This window comes from Corythoichthys intestinalis, chromosome 2 (assembly GCF_030265065.1).
Source record: "Corythoichthys intestinalis isolate RoL2023-P3 chromosome 2, ASM3026506v1, whole genome shotgun sequence".
NCBI lineage: Eukaryota > Metazoa > Chordata > Actinopteri > Syngnathiformes > Syngnathidae > Corythoichthys > Corythoichthys intestinalis.
Genome location: NC_080396.1, coordinates 25,761,171 through 25,783,302, shown reverse-complemented (window position 1 = coordinate 25,783,302; position 22,132 = coordinate 25,761,171). Strand labels below are relative to the sequence as shown.

The following is a 22,132-nucleotide window of genomic DNA, read 5'->3' as shown; positions in this document are numbered from 1 at the left end:
CCGACCCTTGCTGACACCTCGGGGATCTCACAGCAATTTTGTCTTCTGGGGAATAGATGCTGGGATGAAAAGGTCATTTTTGTGATCTTGTTGAACGCGTATCCGATGGTATAAATCTGAGAGAGTTGTAAAGCATCTGCAGCATCATAAAGATAGTTTTATGGCGCCATATTGACCCATATATCAGTGTCAGAGGCTATATTGAAAAGTAAATGCGTTGTTAGGTGTGACTAGTCAACAGAATCATGTGCATATGCTGTAAATTTGACCGTTAAATAGACCGTACTGCATAATGAGTATCAGCATATAGCAAGTCAGTAAGTGTCTTTTGCCACCAAGTGCGCGTCACCTGATAGCTTGCTTGTGCAGCTGAGCGCCTCATGGCCATCAAAGCACCTGTCATCAGCAGGCCTCAGCTGGACACACTGTAAATACAGTAAAGCCTCCCCCCAATTCCCTATCTACCCTTTGCATCTGAGCACCACCCCCTAGCCTGCAGGCGCATTCCCTAATTCGGGCTCATCTCTGTCATGTGTCGCATGGCACCCAACCCCACGGGCTCAAAGCAGATCCTGCTGAGATGAAGGAAGAGGGGAAAAAGAAGACAGGCTGAAGATGGAGGATGGGGAGGGGGCTTTGGGAGGTGAGTGGTGAATAGGGGGTGAAAGACCCGCGGTGTGCCAGCTGGTGTGGTGCCCCCGAGTTGTGACTCATTCGTTACCATCTGTTTCACTGAACTTACATAAAAAAAAATTAAAAAAAACACACACACACACACACTGGAGTGTCTTGTGGGCCTATCGTTCAACCTGTGTTTTGCTGAGCTGTTTTATGGTGTAAGACAGTAACACACATGCATGCACTCACATGCAGTGGAAATGCTTGCAGTCATGACAGTAAGACAGGTGACTTGTGGCTTAACAGTGTGACTCCGCCCCATAGCAAAACACTGATAGTTACCTCCATCTTGCTGAAAAGATACAATGTGAAGGGTCAAAAAAATAAATATAATTTCAATACTTTTGGAATGAAGGGCTTATATAATTTGGATTTGCAATGTTAAAAAAATGTTTAATGTTTAACCTTGCATGGAATTCCATTATTTTTTTTTTTGAAAGGTAGTACGCTCAAGCTTCTGTGGCAAGTTCAAAGCAGCTCCCTTCTCACTCATCGTTAACTTGAACAAGTTTGAGGTGCCTGGTGAGAAAGAAAAACTTCAGGAGGGAGAATGACAGGCTGCACGTAATCGGACGGGACTTCTCTATAAAATCCTGCATTTACCGTACTGGCCCGAATATAAGACAGCCCTGATTATAAGACGACCCCCTCTTTTTCAAGACTCAAATTTGAAAAAAAGACTTTTTGAACACCAAATTCATTTTTATTAGGGCTGTCAAACGATTAAAAATTTTAATCGAGTTAATTACAGTTTAAAATTAATTAATTTTAATTAAATGCAATTCAAACCATCTATAAAATATGCCATATTTTTCTGTAAATTATTATTGGAATGGAAAGAAAAGACACAAGATGGATATATACATTCAACATACGGTACATAAGTATAATATTTGTTTATTATAACAATAAATCAACAAAATGGCTTTAACATTACTAACATTCTGTTAAGGTGATCCATGGATAGAAAGACTTAAGTAGTTCTTAAAAGATAAATGTTGGTACAAGTTATAGAAATTTATATTAAAACCCCTCTTAATGTTTTCGTTTTAATAAAATTTTCAATTAAAAAATAAAAACTAGTAGCCCGCCATTGTTGAAGTCAATAATTACACAATGCTCATGGGTGCTTAAGCCCATAAAATCAATCACACCCAACAGAGGGCAACAAAACTCCAAAAAACACAAGTAACAAGTGGACATGCACTTTGCTGTCATTTTAATCTGTTTGAGCGGGGCATGTGCGTTAATTGCGTCAAATGATTTAACGTGATTAATTTTTTAAAAAATTAATTACCGCCCGTTAACGCGATAATTTAGACAGCCCTAATTTTTATACAGAAAATAATTACAGTAAATCTGAAACAAATGATTATAACAAAATATTTGAGCGAAAAAGCATGTTATTTTGCCTCATTTAAATCTTAATATCTTCACATTTAAATATGTAAACTAAAGTGCAATCACATTCATAAATGAATAGCTTCTGGTTTTTGAAATGTAAATAAACCAATCTATTGTGATAAAACAACAAAATTGCAATAACTGCATTAACCTTCAAAGTGAGGTCTAACTGTAACTGTAGTCTTGAAACGAATCTGAATAAGGAAAAACACTGCAATAAAATAATGCAAACTGGTTAAACTTGAGAGTAGCTGAGATTTGTCATGACAGAACATTACTCCTCAAGTTCAGCATTCGCTTCAATGATATCTGGCGCCATCTAGCGTCGTGAATGGGTATAATGTCTAGACCGCGAATATAAGTCGACCCCCACTTTTTCAGTCTTATATCAATGCAAAAAACACCGTCTTATATTCGGGCCAATGCGGTATTAATTTTATTTTAATTGAAAAAATTCCGTGATGGACTGAAGCGCGAAGTAGCGAGGGATTACTGTAGTCACCAGAACATACAAATAGAGTTAGAACAGTGTCAATCTGGACATACTGCAGCCTGCTCTGCACCCCTGTTGCAGCCCTCTCAGGGTCTCATAAAATGGTGTTCATGTGAACATGTGTTACTAAAACAGTAGCTGTATGGTGTTTAAATAAAAACATTTAAAACACACACTTTTTTCTGTAATTAATTAGAGGTGATCAAACCTGTTTCCTGATTACAGATAATCATTTATGCAAGTAACTGTATTTTTTTTTTTCCAGCTTTCTGTTGCTCATAGCATGACAGCTCAAATCATTAGGCGCTACAACTGGAAATGCTGTTTATGAATTAGTTACATGAGTACTAATTGCATCCACACCCACGGCTCAGTGCTTGCTTGCAAAAAGTACCATTGACTAAACGATCTTCTTTCCGCCGCCCAGTGTTTGTAAACTAACAGAGCGTTTCCCCCTCTGTTGTTTGCAGGTGTTTCTCACGGTCGGATCATTTGGCGCTGCACATGAAAAGACACATCTGAGGAGCACAAGAGAAGTCAGAAGGGAGTGGAGGCGGAGAGGAAGCAGAGAGGGCAACATCACTTGCAGAAACATTGTCACCACAGATCTCAGACTGGTGTCAAACCCCATAATTGGCATTTCTGAAGCAGAGGCAGATGCACCATGCCATTGGCTTAAACACAGGCAGGCAAAACACGGGTCCCATATGATTCCATGAAGCGTCATCTGCCTCCTCGAGTGGGACCTTTAATTGGCAGCTCCTGGTTTCAGTCCACTTTTGCATCATTTCCATGCAGCATTGTCTGACATGCAGCCAATTTAGTTCTTGCTGAGTTGCTCTAGCCTTTCTGTTCAAAGGTTGTATAATATCACAACTTTTCTGTTTGACTTCTTTCACTTCCCACCTAGATCAATTGATAAATCCTGCTGGTTCAATGGAACTTGTTTGACTGGTGATTGCAGACTTGAAGATTGGAGGATGTTTTTATTTGCCTAAACTGATTGAGGTCATCCAGACAGCTTTGTGGGTACAGCTATAATCCATGAAGAATTTCCTCTGGATATGATCACCTAATTTATTCCTGGGAGAAGAGAGGCCATCTCCAACTTGAAATTTGGAGCTGAACCTATTGCACAATTGACTCTTTGCAAACCCTAAGTCAAAAGAAAGGCCCCCGTTTGTCAGACTGGGAAGCAATTGGGCCCATTGCACAAGTCAAAAGACAAGATCACTATGTATGTAGAGGCTATATTGTTTTTAATCAAAGATCTCATATTTGTTCGGAATAAACCATTCTGAAGAACTCTTTAGAAATGGATGCAGCCAAATAAAAACTGTCGATGACTGAAGTGATCTCTCGAGCATTTGAGAGTGATTGGCATCCGACCAGCCACCATGTTGCTCATAATGCAGAACTGCTCCAATTTAGCCAACTTCAATTCTTCCAATTTTCTCCAGTAAATCAGGCCCTATGCATCTCCTGGGACATTCCACAGATTTATCTCCTGTAGGACATGGAATGGACTTGTAAGAGTAGGAGGACAAATCCAATCAATTGGCTGACAGATCAATGTGAATGTATCTGCAATGTTTCTGTGCACGTGCAGCTGAAAATGTGAATGGCGTACTGATCAGTCCTTGTTAAACTCACACCTTAACACTTTTTCACATCATTGTTATCTAGGAAGTCATGCCTTGTGACTTATGTCAAGCATTATTCACGGAGTCTGGAGAGCAGTTTTCCACGGTGACGGATGGTGGGTAAGGGGAAGGATATCATCTTCACACTCAGCAAAGTCAATTGCCTTTTCAGCTTTTAAAACTTTAACAGTAGACATCAACATACAATGAAGCATAGTTACATTTCCTCATGGTGCTCTGACTCCTGAATCCCAGTCACCACTTCCGTTAAATGCCTTTTTATCCAGGCTGCTTGGACAAACAGAGGCTCTGGCACGACTGATCTACAATCTCTGCTCTGTATTAAACAAATTGATTTTTTGTTTAAGTCAAATGAAAAACATACAACCACCCATAATTCTCTTTTAGAATAGTTTGTAAAGCACCAGATCAGCTCTTAGCTAGAAGTACTAGTGTTCGGTCCGGGTATGGATGCAGACAAAATGAATAAAAGTGGTTAGCACCATCAACGGCAGCTCTACGTGCGTTTCAATATTCCGGCTCAAATGTTGAATGAATGTGTGGACACGTGGTTTAGGTTATTTTCCACGTTCTCATGGACAACCCTGGACTGGAGCACAGAAATTTCTCAAATACAGCATTGTTCGGAATCCACTCAATTAATTCTCTAAAAGTGTACGCTGGAAATATTGGAGTTCAAATGTGAATGTTTACTTTTTTATACTAATTTAATTTTTTTGTGGTTCACTTCTGTGTCCTTTAAATGAATGATTGTCAATTATGCTGTGCCTGTGTGTATTTTTCTTTGGTCTGTATTTGCACTCGGTTTTGGAAAACAAGAAAAAGTAACATATCTGATGTTTATTTGTCCATTTGTGCACATCACAACACTACCACCGCATCTCTGTACAGTAACTGTTTTATACACAAACCTGGGCACATACATTCAAGCACACCCTCACATGAGAACGCGCGCACACACACACACCGCACTCACCCCTACACGCTGGCTCAGTCCGTGGTGTAGGCTGCAGATCTCAGCATCACTGATCTCTTTCTGAATTTTAAATCAGACTTTTTTTTTTTCTACCAGCGCCCCCCCCTTGTTGCCGCACCCTCCCAACATATCCTCTCCACAAGATAGCAACATTTTCCACTCCTCTTTCCCCAAAAAAACGCACCCACCTTCCTGTTTTCCTATGTTGTCTTTCTCCCTTTCCTTTGACTGTATAAAGTGTTTCAAATTTATCATTTGTATATTATGATGTATGGGTATGATAATGTTCTTTATTATGGAAAAATGAGAAAGATTTATTTTTGTTACCGGTTTGTTTCATAATTCATTTTTTTAAATTGGTATTGTAATATCTCTATGCAATGAACTGTTTGTTTTTTTATTTAAGAATGTAATTATGTGTAATAAATCGTAGACGCAGTTTGGCATGGAGTAGTAATGTTTCCTGGCTGGTCTGTTCACTAACAAAATGCACACATTGTCCATCACATGTTCGCACTTCTACGCCCTCTTATCAAGAAGACTAAATTGATTAGTCAGTACTTTCTCACCAATGAGCAACCAGGGTGTTTTTCTTTGCAGTTGCCTCAAAAGTGAGACCAGAATTATTATCAGTTTGTCCTTTTTGTGAATTGTGAATCCATGGTTCACAGCAAGGCTGAAAATACCTGCTCACACTGAGTAATTACATCTGTTAGCAAACAAGGTGTGAAGGCTACTGCGCTATTCTTGCCTTTTGACCATGACCAGCTGATAAAAGGCTAATCGAATAAGTAATGGCTAATTAGGGAGTAATTACTCCCTGCTAAATGGTCCCATGCAGTGTATTAATTCTCCTCGGGTCTGGCAAAGAGGAGCTCCCATCAGGATTTTTTTTTTTTTTTTTTTAAATCTAATACATTTTAATTGAAACTCACACCCTCAGCAAGGAGCTTACATGTATCTGTTTAACTCAGTGTTCTCTTATCAGTAATTACAACCAGGCTATCTACCGAACTCTTGCTACAACTACATGAAAATTGATTGAATTATTGTTCAATACCTGCTGTGTTTTTATTCATCGTAAGAGTACTTAGACTTGAGCTCCAAGTGAAGCCACAACCAGTAATGCACACATTCCTCCTGTAAGGTAGTTTTACAGTGGGACAACTCCGCATTTAATAAAAAAAAAAATCCTGCTGTTACATGTGAGATCTCAAGGGGAATATTTTTGCAAAATCTGTCCTAATGAGCATGCGCTTCAAGAAATAGACACTCCCCACTGCTCTGGTCATCATTTTCCGTACAACTGACAGTGTTAGGGGTTACAGTAACTCAAGGAAAAAAATGGAAATTAATATTTATGTAAGAACCTCACTTCAAGTGGTTACACACAACTGCTCTAAGTAACTGTTAACTTATGTAGTTAAATGAAAAATGCCTACATGATTTAACTAATACTTAAAATAAACTACTTGTACAAGTTAAGCAATTCCTATTCAAATCTTTTAAATGCAAAATGGGGAAACACCATTTGTTTTCTTACAATAGGAGTGTTAATTTTAAATATTCATTGTGATGTTGTTGATATTCCGGTTGAGTGGAGAACACCTGTGCAGACCATGGGCCTAACTGGCAATTGTACCCTACTGTTGCGCTCGCAAGAGGTAATAGAGGGACTTTGCTTTCCTTACGTAAATAGAAGTCAGGCTCACTATTATGTGTTTTTTCAACCGAACACACTCCAGCTATTTACAGACAACAGTAGTTACAGTCATGGTGTCACGTCACCCACAAGTCTTTGCGCCTGCTTTGTTTTCTGACACGTGCACTTAAACTAGGTGTGGCTAATTTATTAACACTGCTAGTGTTAAAACAACACCTAAATTAACACAGATTAATTCAAAAATAATTTAAACCAAAAAAATTAACTCCACAGATTTTGCTGTGTACGGCAGCTTCAGAGGGACAAAAGTCATACAATTTGTGATATCACGTCACGTATATATTAAGCAATGCTTTTTCATTTGTGTTTTAATTGACTGTAATTGATAAACACAACAATGGATTCAGTTATTTGTAAAGACACAAACCTTATATGTACATACAATGAAAACCGCCTATTTAAAATTTAATTGTATTTCTTTTAATCACGTTACATATATATTAAGCAAAGCTTTTTCATAAGTGTTTTAATTGACTCTCTTACATAATTAATACAACAATGGATTCAGTAATATGTAAAAACACAAAGCTAATGTTTATATACAGTGAAAAACACAGATTTAAAAGTTGAAATCACGTTAGATATATTAAGCAATGCTTATTCAGAAGTCCTTTAATTGATTCTCTAATGTGATAAATACAACAATGGATTCAGTAATGTGTAAAAACACAAAACAAATGTATATATACAATGAAAAATACCTATTTAAAAGTTAAAATAGTGCATGTGCATTTCTTTGAGTGGTCATGATAACTGTTTAAACTTTAAATTGCTCAGTTTTGCAATTAAGTGTAATCTGGAACACTCGCTGTGCAGCTAGCTTGATACGATGACAACAAAACTACTAAGACATCTTCATAAACTTGCATAGAGTTGCACCCTGAAACGCATTATTTAATTTTTAGAAAATTGTACACAAAGGAAACGGACGTTGTAAGGAGTGAAAGTGGCTAGAATTTCTTGCCGGAACTTCCTGACAAAAAGGTCGCCACAGAGTCAGATTTTTTTTTTTTTTTTTTTTTTTTTTGGGTGGGGGGCAAACCTCATAAAACCAAAGAAATGCAAAAAAAAAAACAAACAAAAAAAGCATGCATTAGGCTACTACATTACACTTACTGTAAAAAGGCATACGTGAGAAACTGATTTGCATTCAAGATTGTATTTTAAAGTGCGTATGACAGGAGAAAAAAAGTATTAAATAGGATTATTATGTGAATTAGAATCATATTTTGAGACGATTCTACTATATACAACAATTTAGCAAAGCACAGATGACGAGAAATTTTTTTTTTGATCTGCCAGTTAGCCACATCTACCATTATAGGGCTCTAGCGTCCCCAACAGGTGGATGACGTCAGCGGAGTCATGACTTCATCTGATTTAGTATGCAGCCCATTGAGGGGGGATTATTCACAACGAGGAAAACGCGACGAAGAGAGCCGCAAAATGTCATTGTTTCAGTATCTCTACTCCAATATTTTTACAGCATATTCTTTTCATCCAAGTGCGTTTCCCTAATAGCTAAAAAAATGGCATGTTCATGACAAATAACAGTCTTGTGCTAATGGAATGTGAAATAATAAAAATGCATTTATTCAAGACGACATGGCAAAATTACTCATACTGGTCAAAACTGTCGACTTCACCTCGACTGTCGCACCTCCAGAACGATATTTTATGCCACCTAAATCGGGCTTATGTCATTTCCTTTCCCCGGCTTCCGAGAATGTAAACAAACCAAGAGGCGTGACAGTTAGCCGACATGCTAACCCAAACCGAGTGATGTTTCAATGTCTTCGAAGCGGAAAATCACACATAGCTGCTACAGATAGGAGAGCTCGTCGGGGAAGCAGCTGGACAATGACCGCTGAACAAACCGGCCGACGTCGGAGGAGCGTGTAGCTGCCAAATTGACAACACAAATATGGCAAAATAATGCTTTCCTACACGGTGAAGTCGTAAACAGAGAGACTCAGTGGAGGAGGGCGGCTGCAGTTGTTGTGCAGCTAATATGTGCAGCAAATGTGTATGAGGAGAGCTTTTTACATCCCCATCCATGATCAAACGTAAGTAGTCCTTTGTCGAGGTAATTATCGAGGGTTGATTGATTAAATATTTGCTTGATTGATTGAATATTTGCTTGTGCTCATATATACCATAAATAATACATATTGCCATATTTTTCTCTTATTGATATAACCAGTAAATGATTATTGCGTGCTATACTAGGTTGTAGTATAATGCTTAAGTGTTACAAAGAGTAAAGAGGGTCGGGATGACAACTGCCTTGCTTCATGGCCGCATCATTGCGTAACTAGACCTTCCGAGACATCTTCAGCACCTGGCGTCTGGACTTTCGTCTAGACCTTCGAGGACAATTTTCCATCCGAGGACATCTTCCATGGCCGCAGCATTGCATAACTGAAGTGTCTGGGTTATTTTGACCATTGTTTACATGAGCCTTTGCTTACATACGTGTACTTACTTAGTTCCACCTACATGCTCACACATATCCAACCAAAATCACATGGGTGTCTCCAGCGTGCTACCCCTCCCTCAGGGAGGCACCCTTTCTGTGTTAGGACAAACCCCTAAATAAAAATAGCAAGGAGGGTTTTTCCTCAGATCAATTTTGGTGAGCATACAGCGTAATCTAGCATTTCTCTGTCTGGTCACTCTTTTGCTCTTCTTGGCCAAGAAAACTGAGTGTCTTCTCTCCTTATTTTTGGGTAATTTTACAAATGTCTACCTAAGGGTCTATTTTTGATATTTTTGAACTTGACATCCTTTATTTAAATTAAGTTTGTAGTGTTTACTTTGAAATCGGTGTATTCGTGGCTATTTTTAACTCAAAGTTGCAATTTCTGATCGGTCGGAAAATTTGACAGAACACCGGGCACATAAAGAAGGGAATAAGCCGATTATAGTGATGTTCCGGCTGGGAGATGTGCGACAAGCCGCCGGTCGTCGGCCGAGGGGACAAGGAGCATGTCAGACACAAAATGCAAGCCACCTACATGTTAAAATGATCTCAGTATTTGACATAATACAAAACATGATGTTTACTCACTTCCTCGTAAGTCCCATGGTCCCACAGTAGTAGGGCTTGTTTTGGTCTATATCCACCGGTGAATGGGAACCTTTTAAAACCCCAAAAGGGCGCACACACTTCTCCCTCATACAGCAAGATTTTTCTGCAGCCGTTTGGCTGGCGTGATGCGAAAAATAAATGTATTAATCCGCAAAATCAGCTGAATCCTTAGCCCTTCTCATACAACAGTACGGGTCTATAGTGAAGAGGACTCCTTCCTCCATACACGTCACAGCGTCCTCTTTCTCAACTCGAGACTGTTGCCGGAAGTCACTCATTTTCATGGCGCGGGATTAAAAAAAATAAATAAATACAGCAATCGTTTCCACACACAGCCAAGCGGTCCATTTCATTAAGGAGCATAAAATACCGCGTGTATTATGAAATAAACATGTTTTTTTTTGTGTCACAGGCACTTTAAAGTAACATAGATGAACAAAATAAGTACAAATGACTTACATTATGCACAGTGAAATGGAACATATTTTTAAGACTACACAAACATTGACTTTTTATATAATACGGAAATAAGCAGTTTTACATAAGTAAATGAAAAAAAAAAAAACGTCACAGAAGTGCACATAAACTATACTGCCAAATGCATCACATTTCAGATAAGCGTTTCCGGACCTCATTGCAGTAAAAAAAAATGTTTACAACTTTACTACCGTATTTTAGTTATATTTGTTTTACCATGAGAACTGCACATAATGCTTCATGTATCATTTAGAGAACACACATCTATGTATACTTAAAAATTACTTTTTAAATATTTTTATTTTTTTTTACGTTTAAGGACCACATAAAGCTTTCAAATTGAATAAAAATCTGAATTTTCTGTTTATTAGTTCTAGGGTCAGGCATTATAGGGTTAACATGATGCCCTGAACCTCCCCATCAGAGAAAATAAAATAAGTCCTTTCAACTCTATTATCTTTCTCTTGAAGTCGCATTGCCCTTTTTGTCGCATTAATTCAACAAGCTTGTTCTTTTTATGTCCCCGAAAACACGTGCATTTGAACCTATTTTCAACCAGCTAACTATCAATGCTGATCACGTGTCAGCCAATTGAATGGATAACTTGAGTCCAGGCCAGGTAGGGTGGTTAGCTGAGCGCATACGCACATCGACGCGACCCGTCAGACTCAGATATCTGCTGCAGCTGTGGAGCTCAGTGCTGTCCGTGAAATAAATAAATAATAAATATCAATGGAAACGGATGACGCTACACAAGCACTTCAAGGCAGGTTGTTTTTAGCATGTGTTTTTGACAGTTGCTATCATATTTTCGAGATCAAAGCACTGTTCCGCTCTGTTCCTGCACTGAAATTCTTACCGGAACGCCGTTCCAGCCCACTTTCACCCCTTGACGTTGTCCTATATGGTACTACTTTGTATTTCTTATGTTTATTAACCACTGGATACTCAGGACAACTCATGTAAACTTAGAATGCTATATTTACCTTAGTTCATTCATTTTTTTAAATCAATGAGAATATGTACTAAATTACTTTTGATCACTGAATTAGTAATATAACTTAAGCACCACTAAAGCTATTAACTTCAAGGTCAACTTAATTATCTGCCTTATTATTTTTATACATTTACGAACAATTGTCACGTATACCATAGAACAAAAACGTAGGACAGCACTTTACATTTCACATTATGGCCTAATTATAATAGTGGGGAAAACCTACATCATTTACCTGAAATATACATCCAAAAAGCAAACCTGAGCAAAATTTACTGCAGTACTTTGTATCATCACCACTTACTGCATGTTCATGAGTTATCTCATTAAGATGCATGCAGTATTTTTAGAGAAATGTCTAAGACACCCACAAGAGGTCATTTACATCAACAAGCAATCATGAGGTTTTATGGAGACAGGGGGGTGGGTCTTTTGATTTTGTGCTTCGATAGTTACAATTATAGGGAATGTGTCACTGTGGCTCTCTGTAATTAAAGCCTAATCACGCTAGAGGTTGCAGAGAAGCATTCACATCAGGAATCTCTCTATATGCAGCCTTGAGCAACATCTCACCCACTGTGAGGGATGTTTCCATCCCAGATCTATTCAATTTGCAGCGCTAGAGATTCTTTTATGCCATTAGTAACCGTTAGTCAATTCAGATTCTGTTGATGCACTGGATTCTAGTGCCGTATAATAGGTCTGCTTTACTAATTGTGATCCAAACAAGACTAATGACTTGTCTTGCTAGGAAAAACCTCCTAATTTTGAGCAAATAACATTGGGCGAGAACTGGATTGGGTTGAAGCACTCTAATAGCGTCTCAGACTCCAAAAGTAAACCTGGGTTTAAAAAAGGGTGACAAAGTCTTCAGAACTATCAGAGATGCGTTATGTGGTTCGTTTCCTTCCTAGTAAGAACGGACTATTGCTTGAGTATTAGGATTCTTTATTATACTTCTTGCTTCCCCTTGGAGCACAGTGGGTGTTGGTTCTGGCTCTCCTTTGTTTGTCTGCATGTCTGCTGGCTGGGCAAATTAAAATGTGTGTATTTCTAAAGTTGTATGATACCGTAGTTTTCCATTATAACGATCAAATAAATTTGACTCTCTACTTTTGAACATTTTACATTTGAAGCTTGATGCTGAGTGCACTGCAGCACATATAGGCTCCCCGGTGGCCATTGATCCATGTCTATGCCCACAGAGGTCCTCCTTGATTGTCACCCCCCTGCTAATTAAACAGCCGAGCTTAATGAGTTTGTGTCACTAACTGGTTGGACGGAAAGGTCACACTTGCTTTCAACTGAACATGGTCAATAATGAGCGTGGCAAAGGAAGACAGGTGTACGTGGATGTCGACAAAAGACTGATGGTAGCAGGATAAAGTGGAGCAACACGAAAAAAAATTTTGTTCTGGAGCACGGCAGAGCAGGGTTCATGAGAACAGAATCCAATGAATCTTGAGGTCTGAGTGACCAGAGTCAAGAGATTTCAGGATGAAAGTAATTGTTCGGCTGATTGCGTTCTCTGACTTGAGAGAGGCAAACTTGATATGAGAGCTCAATGGTATATTGTGAACACAACTCAACTCAGTTCACGTCAATCTTGGCAAATATTGAAACATTCTTCCAAAAAGAGACCTCAAGCTGTTTCAAAGGTGCAACAACGCATCAGACAATTAGACAAAAAGTTTTCAGTCTGTAATACGCACCATCAATAAACGACTTTGTTCTTAGACATGAGGTGCATCTGATTATAAGGCATAATAATGTATCAATGTACTGCATTTGTACATAGGCGTTACCATTTAGTGATGAATAACAATAATAATGATGATAATAATAATAATAAATGTTACTTTTATAACAGAATGGCACAAAAATAGTTCAAATAAACAAGCCACCTCAAAAATAGCATGATAAAATAAAAGATAACTCAATGATCCCCCCCCCCCCCCTTAATTAGGAAGGGTTTTAGTCCATTTTTAAAACTTTCAAGAGACTGGGGCAATCTGAGCTTGTCTTAAAGGGCAATGTGAACGTCAATTAAAACCACTTTCCTTTGAATTTGAGGTCAATTATGGACTGCCAGCCAGGATCTGTCCGAACGCCACAGAAGGCTTTGAGCGTATCTTTTTTTGAGCTGAGAAGCAAAATAAAATAACAGATGACGTTCATAACTCAGATGTTTGAGCAAGAAGTCTTTCTCAAGTTATGTGTTGGAAAGCCAGAGCATGCTTGCAGGCTAAAAGCTTGAGCCAAGCCATCCATTGGATTGACCATCGGGTTGCCAACCATCCCTCAAAAAATGGAAGCAAGACAGCTCCTACAGACATTGCTCCATGGCTTCCTGTAGGGGGGTGGGCCAGGCAGAGCGTCGAGGAAGGTTTCACGGAAAACACGCTGCGTTCTCACGCCAGATTTAGGTGGAAACAGGACGAAAGTTTTAGTGCATACAAGCAGGTATGAGTGTCTCAAGAGTGATTTAGTCGAGGATTCAAGGTAATCATTATATAAAATGTATTATATAAAATGTCCGACCACACTCGAAGTTGAAGACATCGAGGATGTGTATCTTTTTGTTGCGCTGCTGGCTGCGATTGTTCTGCAGGCGCTTGGAGCCCACTTGATTCGTCGGCTTATCATGGAAGTGATGGAAAGCCAAAAGAGATCAGTGGAATTTGCCACTACTGCAGCCAGGGCTATCGCTGGAGTGCAAGCCAGCCTCAACAAGCCCTGTGATGACATATTACAGGTGAAGAAGGACCTAGCGGCATCAAACACTGCCACAACCAGAATGGTAATGAAAATTACTACGGAGCAGCGCAACTTGGAGATGAATGTTCGTCGGAATGCAGCAAGGAATGAAAACCACGACGAGGATTAAATCGATGAAAGGGGGTGGCGGACACGGCCTGCCATCGGTCCTCAGCTATTCCCTATCTTCTGGATCAAATCAACAGAATGAACTAACCTCTGAATTATGAACTGAGCTGAACTGAAAAGAAAGAAAGAAAGAAAGAAAGAAAGAAAGAAAGAAAGAAAGAAAGAAAGAAAGAAAGAAAGAAAGAAAGAAAGAAAGAAAGAAAGAAAATAGGTTGCCTGTTACACCAAACTCATCGCTGTTCCAGCTACAGAGTCTGGCGACTGTTCGACGGATCAAATTCCCAGGGCGGAGCAAGCCACAGCAAACAGACAGCGGAGTGGACCAATCAGCGATGGGCGGGCGTGCCGTTGATAAAGCGACAAGAAACTCTAGCGCAAGGGAATAAACACACGAGGAGAGCAGAGAAGTTTATTCAACATGGCTACTGTAGTGCGAGACAGACTGTTGGTTTTAGCGGTTTGATGTGTTTTTGGTCATTTAAAACTGAATTTACCGCAGATTGAAACATATTCTCGGCTCTCCCATTCGCCATCTTTGTTGTTATGGAGACGACTTCCAACGCGCAAGAGTGACGTAGCTCGTTAAGGACACGTCACGTGAACAAACGAATCTGATTGCACAGATTATTTCGTTCTGGCTCGAGAGGCCAATAAGGTGATAGGTCCCAGACTTTTCTCACAGTGTTTGAGAAATACAGGGAGAATAGTCTGGCGGTGCCAGGCAATAAAATAGCACCATGCATGCACTTTGAAATGTTGTGAAAACAATTAAATGAATGGAAAAAATTTGCGAAAATTTTGCTTAAAATATTTCCGTAAAATGAATGATAACTGCCCATTTTTTAAACAAAGTTCTACGTTCATATCGATTGAAATTCCGGGATTTATGCATTTATTTACAAGAATTTTGAACTTAAAAAGCTCTTTGTTTTGTGATAGCCGCTATGTTGAATTTTGTATCCATACACAATAGCATAACTTCACATTCAAATAATGAGGTCATTTTCGGCCAACTGCCCATTCTTTCGCAAAAACTACTACTTTAGACATTTCTGTGTACATACACAAAAAATATGGCTTTTAGATGTTTTATTTAATGTAACATTTCATTTTAAAAACGACGAGGGCCAGATAGCCGGCCAGATGTGCTGAGGCAATAGTGACATCAGAATTAAACCTAAATAAGTTTTGAATATATATCGAACAATGCAAAATTTGCTTCTGTTGATTAAAATTCAGATGAATCTGCATGCTTTCCTCAAGTATTAAGTTTCTGATGTGAAAATTGAGTGATGTATTAGCGGTTGAAAACTTAATATTAAACTTAGAATTGCATTAAATAAATCACTATTTCGGGCAGAAACTTATATGATATGTTAAAAATTGGTTTTAGGTCGCTAGCGGCTTTGGTTTTGAAAATATTTGTATTTTAAGTTTTTGAAAATAGGCCCCCTATCGAGCGGCCACGCACCCCATTTCCAGTCAACTAATGGTGAAGTCTATGTGTTGTATTTGTAGAACAAACGAATACTGAAATGGTGCTTTTCAATATAGGGGGAGTATATCATACTCCCACACATTAAAACTGTTCAGATTGTCAGATTCCCATTCTCCATGTCACAGCAAAAAAAAAAAAAAAATGTTAGGGAACGTATTTCCCCGCCTCTCCTGCTTTCTGACCAATGAGCTGACAGAACAATGACAATCCTACTCATCACATTGGTTGAAGAGGTACTGTAGCGTGCCACGAGGAAAACAGTTCGACCACAGTTTTTCCTCGTACACATCCCTGAAACAACTGGGCAGAATTTCAAGGTGTTGTATATGTGAACGCCTGTCTCCTGACAGTGTGCCGCTAGCACACACATCATAGAGTATAAAACGACTGTACAAAACATATAAGGAAACACAGCAGTGATTGATACACCATACCGGACATACTAGCTATAACAACATTTTATTGAAGTTATGTCCGTCGAACAACGGAGTATTAGGGGCTAATGTAGCTGAATAAGTAGCTCTGTAATTTACATAGCGCGTTGCCGCCTCCGTCAAAATCAACAATATTGAAAGCATCTTGTGTTTCAGAATCGGTTTTACAAATAAGGAAACCCTTATTATTTTTGCTTCAGCGACATCAATTTATAATCAATAGAAGAATTTACACTAATGCTTCATTGTAGCTCCCAGCGAAGATACAGTGCTGGCCAAAAGTATTGGCACTCCTGCAATTCAGTCAGATAATGCTCAATTTCTCCCAGAAAATAATTGCAATTACAGATGCTTTGGTAGTATCTTTTTGGCGGTATCTTTATTTATTTTGCTTCCAAATAAAAACCACAAAAGAGAATGGATAAAAAAAATCATTAACATTTTCCACAAAACTCCAAAAATGGGCCGGACAAAAGTATTGGCACCACTTTGAAAAATCACGTGATGTTTCTCTAATTTGTGTAATTAACAGCACCTATTACTTACCCATGGCACATAAAAGGTGGTGGCAATTACTAAATCCCACTTGCAGCCAGTTAAAATGGATTAAAGTTGACTCAACCTCTGTCCTGTGTCCTTGTGTGTACCACACTGAGCATGGAGAAAAGAAAGAAGACCAAAGAACTGTCTGAGGACTTGAGAAGGAGGATTATGAGGAAGCATGGGCAATCTCAAGATACAAGTCCATCTCCAAAGACCTGAATGTTCCTGTGTCTACCGTGCGCAATGTCATCAATAAGTGTAAAGCCCATGGCACTGTGGCTAACCTCCCTAGATGTGGACGGATAAGAAAAATTGACAAAAGATTTCAACGAATGATTGTGCAGATGGTGGATAAAGAACCTCGACTAACATCTAAACAAGTTCAAGCTGTCCTGCAGTCCGAGGATACATCAGTGTCAACCCGTACTATCCGTCGGTGTCTGAATGAAAAGGAACTCAATGGTTGGATACCCAGGAAGATCCCACTTTTGACCAAGAGACATATAAAAGCCAGACTGGAGTTTGCCAAAACGTATCTGAGAAAGCCAAAAAAGTTTTGGAAGAATGTTGTCTGGTCAGATGAGACAGAAGTAGAGCTTTTGGGGGAAAAAGCATCAACATTGGACTACGTTGGACTATTGTAACGCATTCTTCATGGGGATCCCAGGAAAGAGCCTACAAAAGGCTCCAGTATGTCCAAAACAGCGCTGCCAGGGTCCTTATGAGGGTGCGTAAACACGAGCACAACACCCCCATCCTTCACACTCTGCACTGGCTCCCTGTTCACCTCCGTATTGAATTCAAAATCCTCCTTCACACCCATCACTGTCTACACGGTGTAGCCCCCACCTACCTCACCGAACTCCTCACACCAAATACTTCAAACAGAACCCGGTCAGGCCAACTGCACCGTCAACTCCCGCCCAGGACTCTTATTTTATCTGATTTCTATCTGATTTTATCATTGTTTCTGTCTATTTTTGCTTTTGCTCTCTTATTCTTAGTGTTTTTTTATGTTTTTTACATGGTAATGTGCACTTTGAGATTTGTTTTTCGAATGTAACGTGTGTTATAAATAAAATGTATTATTAACATAGAGTTCACAGGAAAAAAATGAGGCCTTCAAAGAAAAGAACACGGTCCCCACAGTCAAACATGGCGGCGGTTCCCTGATGTTTTGGGGTTGCTTTGCTGCCTCTGGCACTGGACTGCTTGACCGTGTGCATGGCTTTATCAAGTCTGAAGACTACCAACAAATTTTGCAGCATAATGTAGGGCCCAGTGTGAGAAAGCTGGGTCTCCCTCCGAGGTCATGGGTCTTCCAGCAGGACAATGACCCAAAACACACCTCAAAAAGCACTACAAAATGGTTTGAGAGAAAACACTGGGGACTTCTAAAGTGGCCGGCAACGAGTCCAGAACTGAATTCCATAAAACATCTGTGGAGAGTTCTCAAAATTGCAGTTTGGAGAAGGCACCCTTCAAATGTCAGAGGCCTGGAGTAGCTGGCCAAAGAAGAATGGTCTAAAATTCCAGCAGAGCATTGAGATTCTCATTAGACACCGGAAGCGGTTGTATGCAGTTATTTTGTCAGAAGGTTGTGCTACCAAGTAATAGGATGAGGGCATTCTTTTGTCCGCCACATTTTTTGAGTTTTGTGTAAAATGATAATGATTTTTTTTTCATTCTCTTTTGTGTTTTTTCATTGCAAGCAAAATGACGATATTACTACCAAAGCATTTGTAATTTCGATCATTTTCTGGGAGTTACTGGGCATTATCTGACAGAATTGCGGGGTGCCTACGTAATAATGAGCCCTTTTTCTTGTAGCAATAAAGAGGTACAACTTTAAATTTGTTGTCCTTTTTTAAACATTTATTTATTAGGCCCTAATACTCCGTCGTAGCGTCGTATTAACGTGCATCATTAAGTTTTTTCATGTACTTCAGTGAAATATGACATTTATTTATCTACTCTGCTGGTGCTCACTTTGAATGAATGAATGAATGAATGAATGCTTTATTTTGGACCTGAGAAAATAAAAATAATAGACAAAAATAAAATCAGACAGAACCAATGATATTCTCGAGATAACAGGAACAATAATTAAGACAATAAAAGTCATGATAAAAATAAGATCAGAATTTATTCATTGTGTTTAAAAAGGAGTAGGATGAAGTACAACGGCAACATAGACTATTCCATAGCAACATGAGGAGGATAAAATATGCAACATTGCCCATTTCTTTTTAATCCTTTCTTCATGCAAAATCCGTGTGTATATCTATTTTAGTAAAGACCAGGGGTGAAAGTGGGCCAGAACGGTCAGGAACGCAGTTCCGGTATAAGATTCCAGGCCAGAACACAGTTCCGGTATAAGATTCAGGGCCAGAAAGCTGTTCTGGTATACGGTGCTTTGATTCCGAAAATATGACGACAACTGTCAAAACGCTATGTAAAAAAAAAGAAAGAAAAATGCTAAGCTGCCACACATGCATTTCATCTCCAAAAAGAAAACAATCTAACAACATCAGATTTACAAGTGTTAACAACCAGCATAATAAAGTGCTTGTGTACCATAATCCTTTTCCACTGATATTTATTATTGATTTTATTCCACGGACGGCATGGAGTTTTCCCCAGCTGCTGCAGCTGTCTAAGTTTGAAGATGATGAGTCACATCAATATGCGAATGCACCCAGCAAAGTCATTTATCCGTTCAATTGGCTGACATACTGACATGTGATCAGCAGAGATACTTAGCTCTGATTGGTTCAAATGTGCATGTTTTCTGGAACAGCAAAAAAAAAAAAAGAAAAAGTTTCCTTGAATTGATGCGACAAAAAAGGGCAATGCAACAGAAAATGGATCAAGTCTTTAAGAGCAGAGATATTTGTTTTTGGACTTATATTTGTTTATTTATATTAGGCTACTTATTGATTTCCTTATGATTTAAAAAAGTCAATGTTTGCGCAATCTTCAAAATAGATTCCATTTCACTCTGCATAATATAAGTCACTTGTACTTATTTTTCCTGAATGTATGTTACTTATATCTTTATTATTAAAAAAATAAAGAAAGTAAAAGTAAATGTTTACATTAACTTCAATTTTAATATACATCCTATGTTCTTAAGTAGTTAAAATTGAGATTTGGCATTTAGTATGTGAGGAAATGAGGGAAAATAAAAATTAGGAGATGGAGGTTGGGGTTATTGCTGTTTTGTTTTTGTTGCTTTTATTTTGCAAATCATTGAAAAAATACAATTTTGAATGAAAATAAGTTTTTGTATGTGTTATAGAAATAACTGTGCCAAAACAGTTTTCTTTGCATTTCAGTAATTTTAGGAGGTTTGACGCCCCCACCCCACCCCCACAAAAAATGAAAATAAATAAATGAATTTTAAAAAATTGGCTCCGTGGCGACCTTCACGTCACGTTCCGGCAAGAAATTCTAGCCACTTTCACCCCTGGTAAAGACTCACATTGAAACAACATCGCCACAACAATAGCATAGGAAATTGTAGGCAAAAGTGACATCCCAAGCAATGGCAGACTACAGTATACGAAATGCTCACATTTGGTTAGTGAATACAGTTGTGGCATTTAAAAATGTAGCTCACAGCAATTTCATCGATTTTCTTTGAATATTGGCTTTTATTGGTGTTTGTCATCACTATTACGCAGCAGAAAAAATAAATTTCCATTTTTTTCCACGAATTGTAAAAGAAGATTCTTTCTGCTAGGATGCACTTCTTCAAAATCTAGTATTAGGCTCTAAATTTTGTATTTGGTGCTGCTGTTATCAAGCTGTAGCAAACAGCAAAAATCAAAGCCATATGTATTTGCTTTTGATACAAGAGGGCTTTTCGTGTAAATGTCCACCAAGCACGATGATCACCCACCCCCATATCTGACCTATATACTCTATCTGTCCCGTTCATCCGTTATCTTATGGCGGCAGAATCAGGATTGATTGGTTCAATTAAACTGGCCTTTAATGTAATCTGTTAAATCTATTTCTATCATCAAAACCAAATACCTGCCTCTCTCTGAGCAGGATTACTGGTCTCTTCCTCAAATTTGCACCTCAAATAAAGTCAAGAGGTCAAGAGATTGAGAATGAGGGTTTTGTGACAGAGAGCCCCAAACAATGAACTCCCAGGAAAAAAAAAAAGGTCTAGCTCACAACTGAAATTTACAGATGTCTGCTCGCAGTTTCAGCCAATGTTTATCTGCTGTAATTTCCAAAGTGAAATTTGATACTCATTACCCTCGATCCCGTAAACAAGCACCCTGCATATTCCCATCCTCTGATTATTGAGCTGTTGAGGAAAATCACAGTGCAGACATTTTCAAAAGTAGCCACCTATTTTTGGATGCATTTCAAAGGCGTAAAAGCAGCTTTAATGTGGAAAATAACATGTCCCTAGTTTAATGCACGATCACACTACAACTACCTTCATGTAAATTCAAAAAGCACTTTACTTTACCTTTAATATTGGGTAGTTCAAAGCTGGATCACTCATTTCATTGCTTTTCAGGAAAATTCTCCTATGCACTCTCCTGTTGGTTACATAAAAAAAAAAAATGTTTAAAAGTAAAAATAGCAATCAATCACTGTATATAAGGCTTTTCATAGGCTTATCGCATTTCTTTTAATAGAATGTATGTATCTACAAAAACATGCACATTCGAGCACACAACGTTGAGTCTTGAGTTCTGCTGTCAGGTTTAATCAAACCCGACTGATCTCTTGACACATGGCATGGTTGTCCATGCAGGACCTGGATTTGGAAACCCCCATCCCCTCTACTAACGAATTCCTAACGGTAAAAGCATATCTGAAGATAGATATAGATCAAGAAGCACCCTTAGTTAATCACTGCTCTTGATTAGGGAGAAGACACGGGCTGCTTGGATGCTTGAAAGCCTTTTTGTGGTACACAATATGATATCGTACATACACACAGGCATAGGCAAGGGCGTAGGTTTGCATAAGGATGGTAGGGACATTACACTACCAACTTTTCAGGATGCTGAAATTGTCCCCACCAACTTTTAAGCAACCTTATTTGCATTATATAATGGCTTCAGTTATATAGGTAATTTAGATTGTCTTCCCATATGTTGTAAGGATAGAATCGACCCGACCATTATTAAGTGAATTACAGTCCTATCATTGCTTACAGTGACACCTTTAATTGCTGAATGTGCCAGTCCATTTTCCCCCCCTCAAACGAACGTTTGATTGGCTGATGACTTGACC

The 22,132-nt window shown here is 38.7% G+C and overlaps 1 protein-coding gene across 1 annotated transcript in view; it reads left to right on the top strand.

Moving 5' to 3' along the window:
• Positions 1 to 6,156, top strand: part of LOC130911349 (Krueppel-like factor 7) — a 40,520-nt gene extending 34,364 nt beyond the window's left edge. Inside the window, exon 4 of the mRNA XM_057829231.1 lies at positions 3,046 to 6,156. Within this exon, the coding sequence (XP_057685214.1) occupies positions 3,046 to 3,097 (52 nt within the window). The 3' untranslated portion in view covers positions 3,098 to 6,156. The remainder of the gene's footprint in view (positions 1 to 3,045) is intronic.
• The last annotated feature ends 15,976 nt before the right edge of the window (positions 6,157 to 22,132 follow it).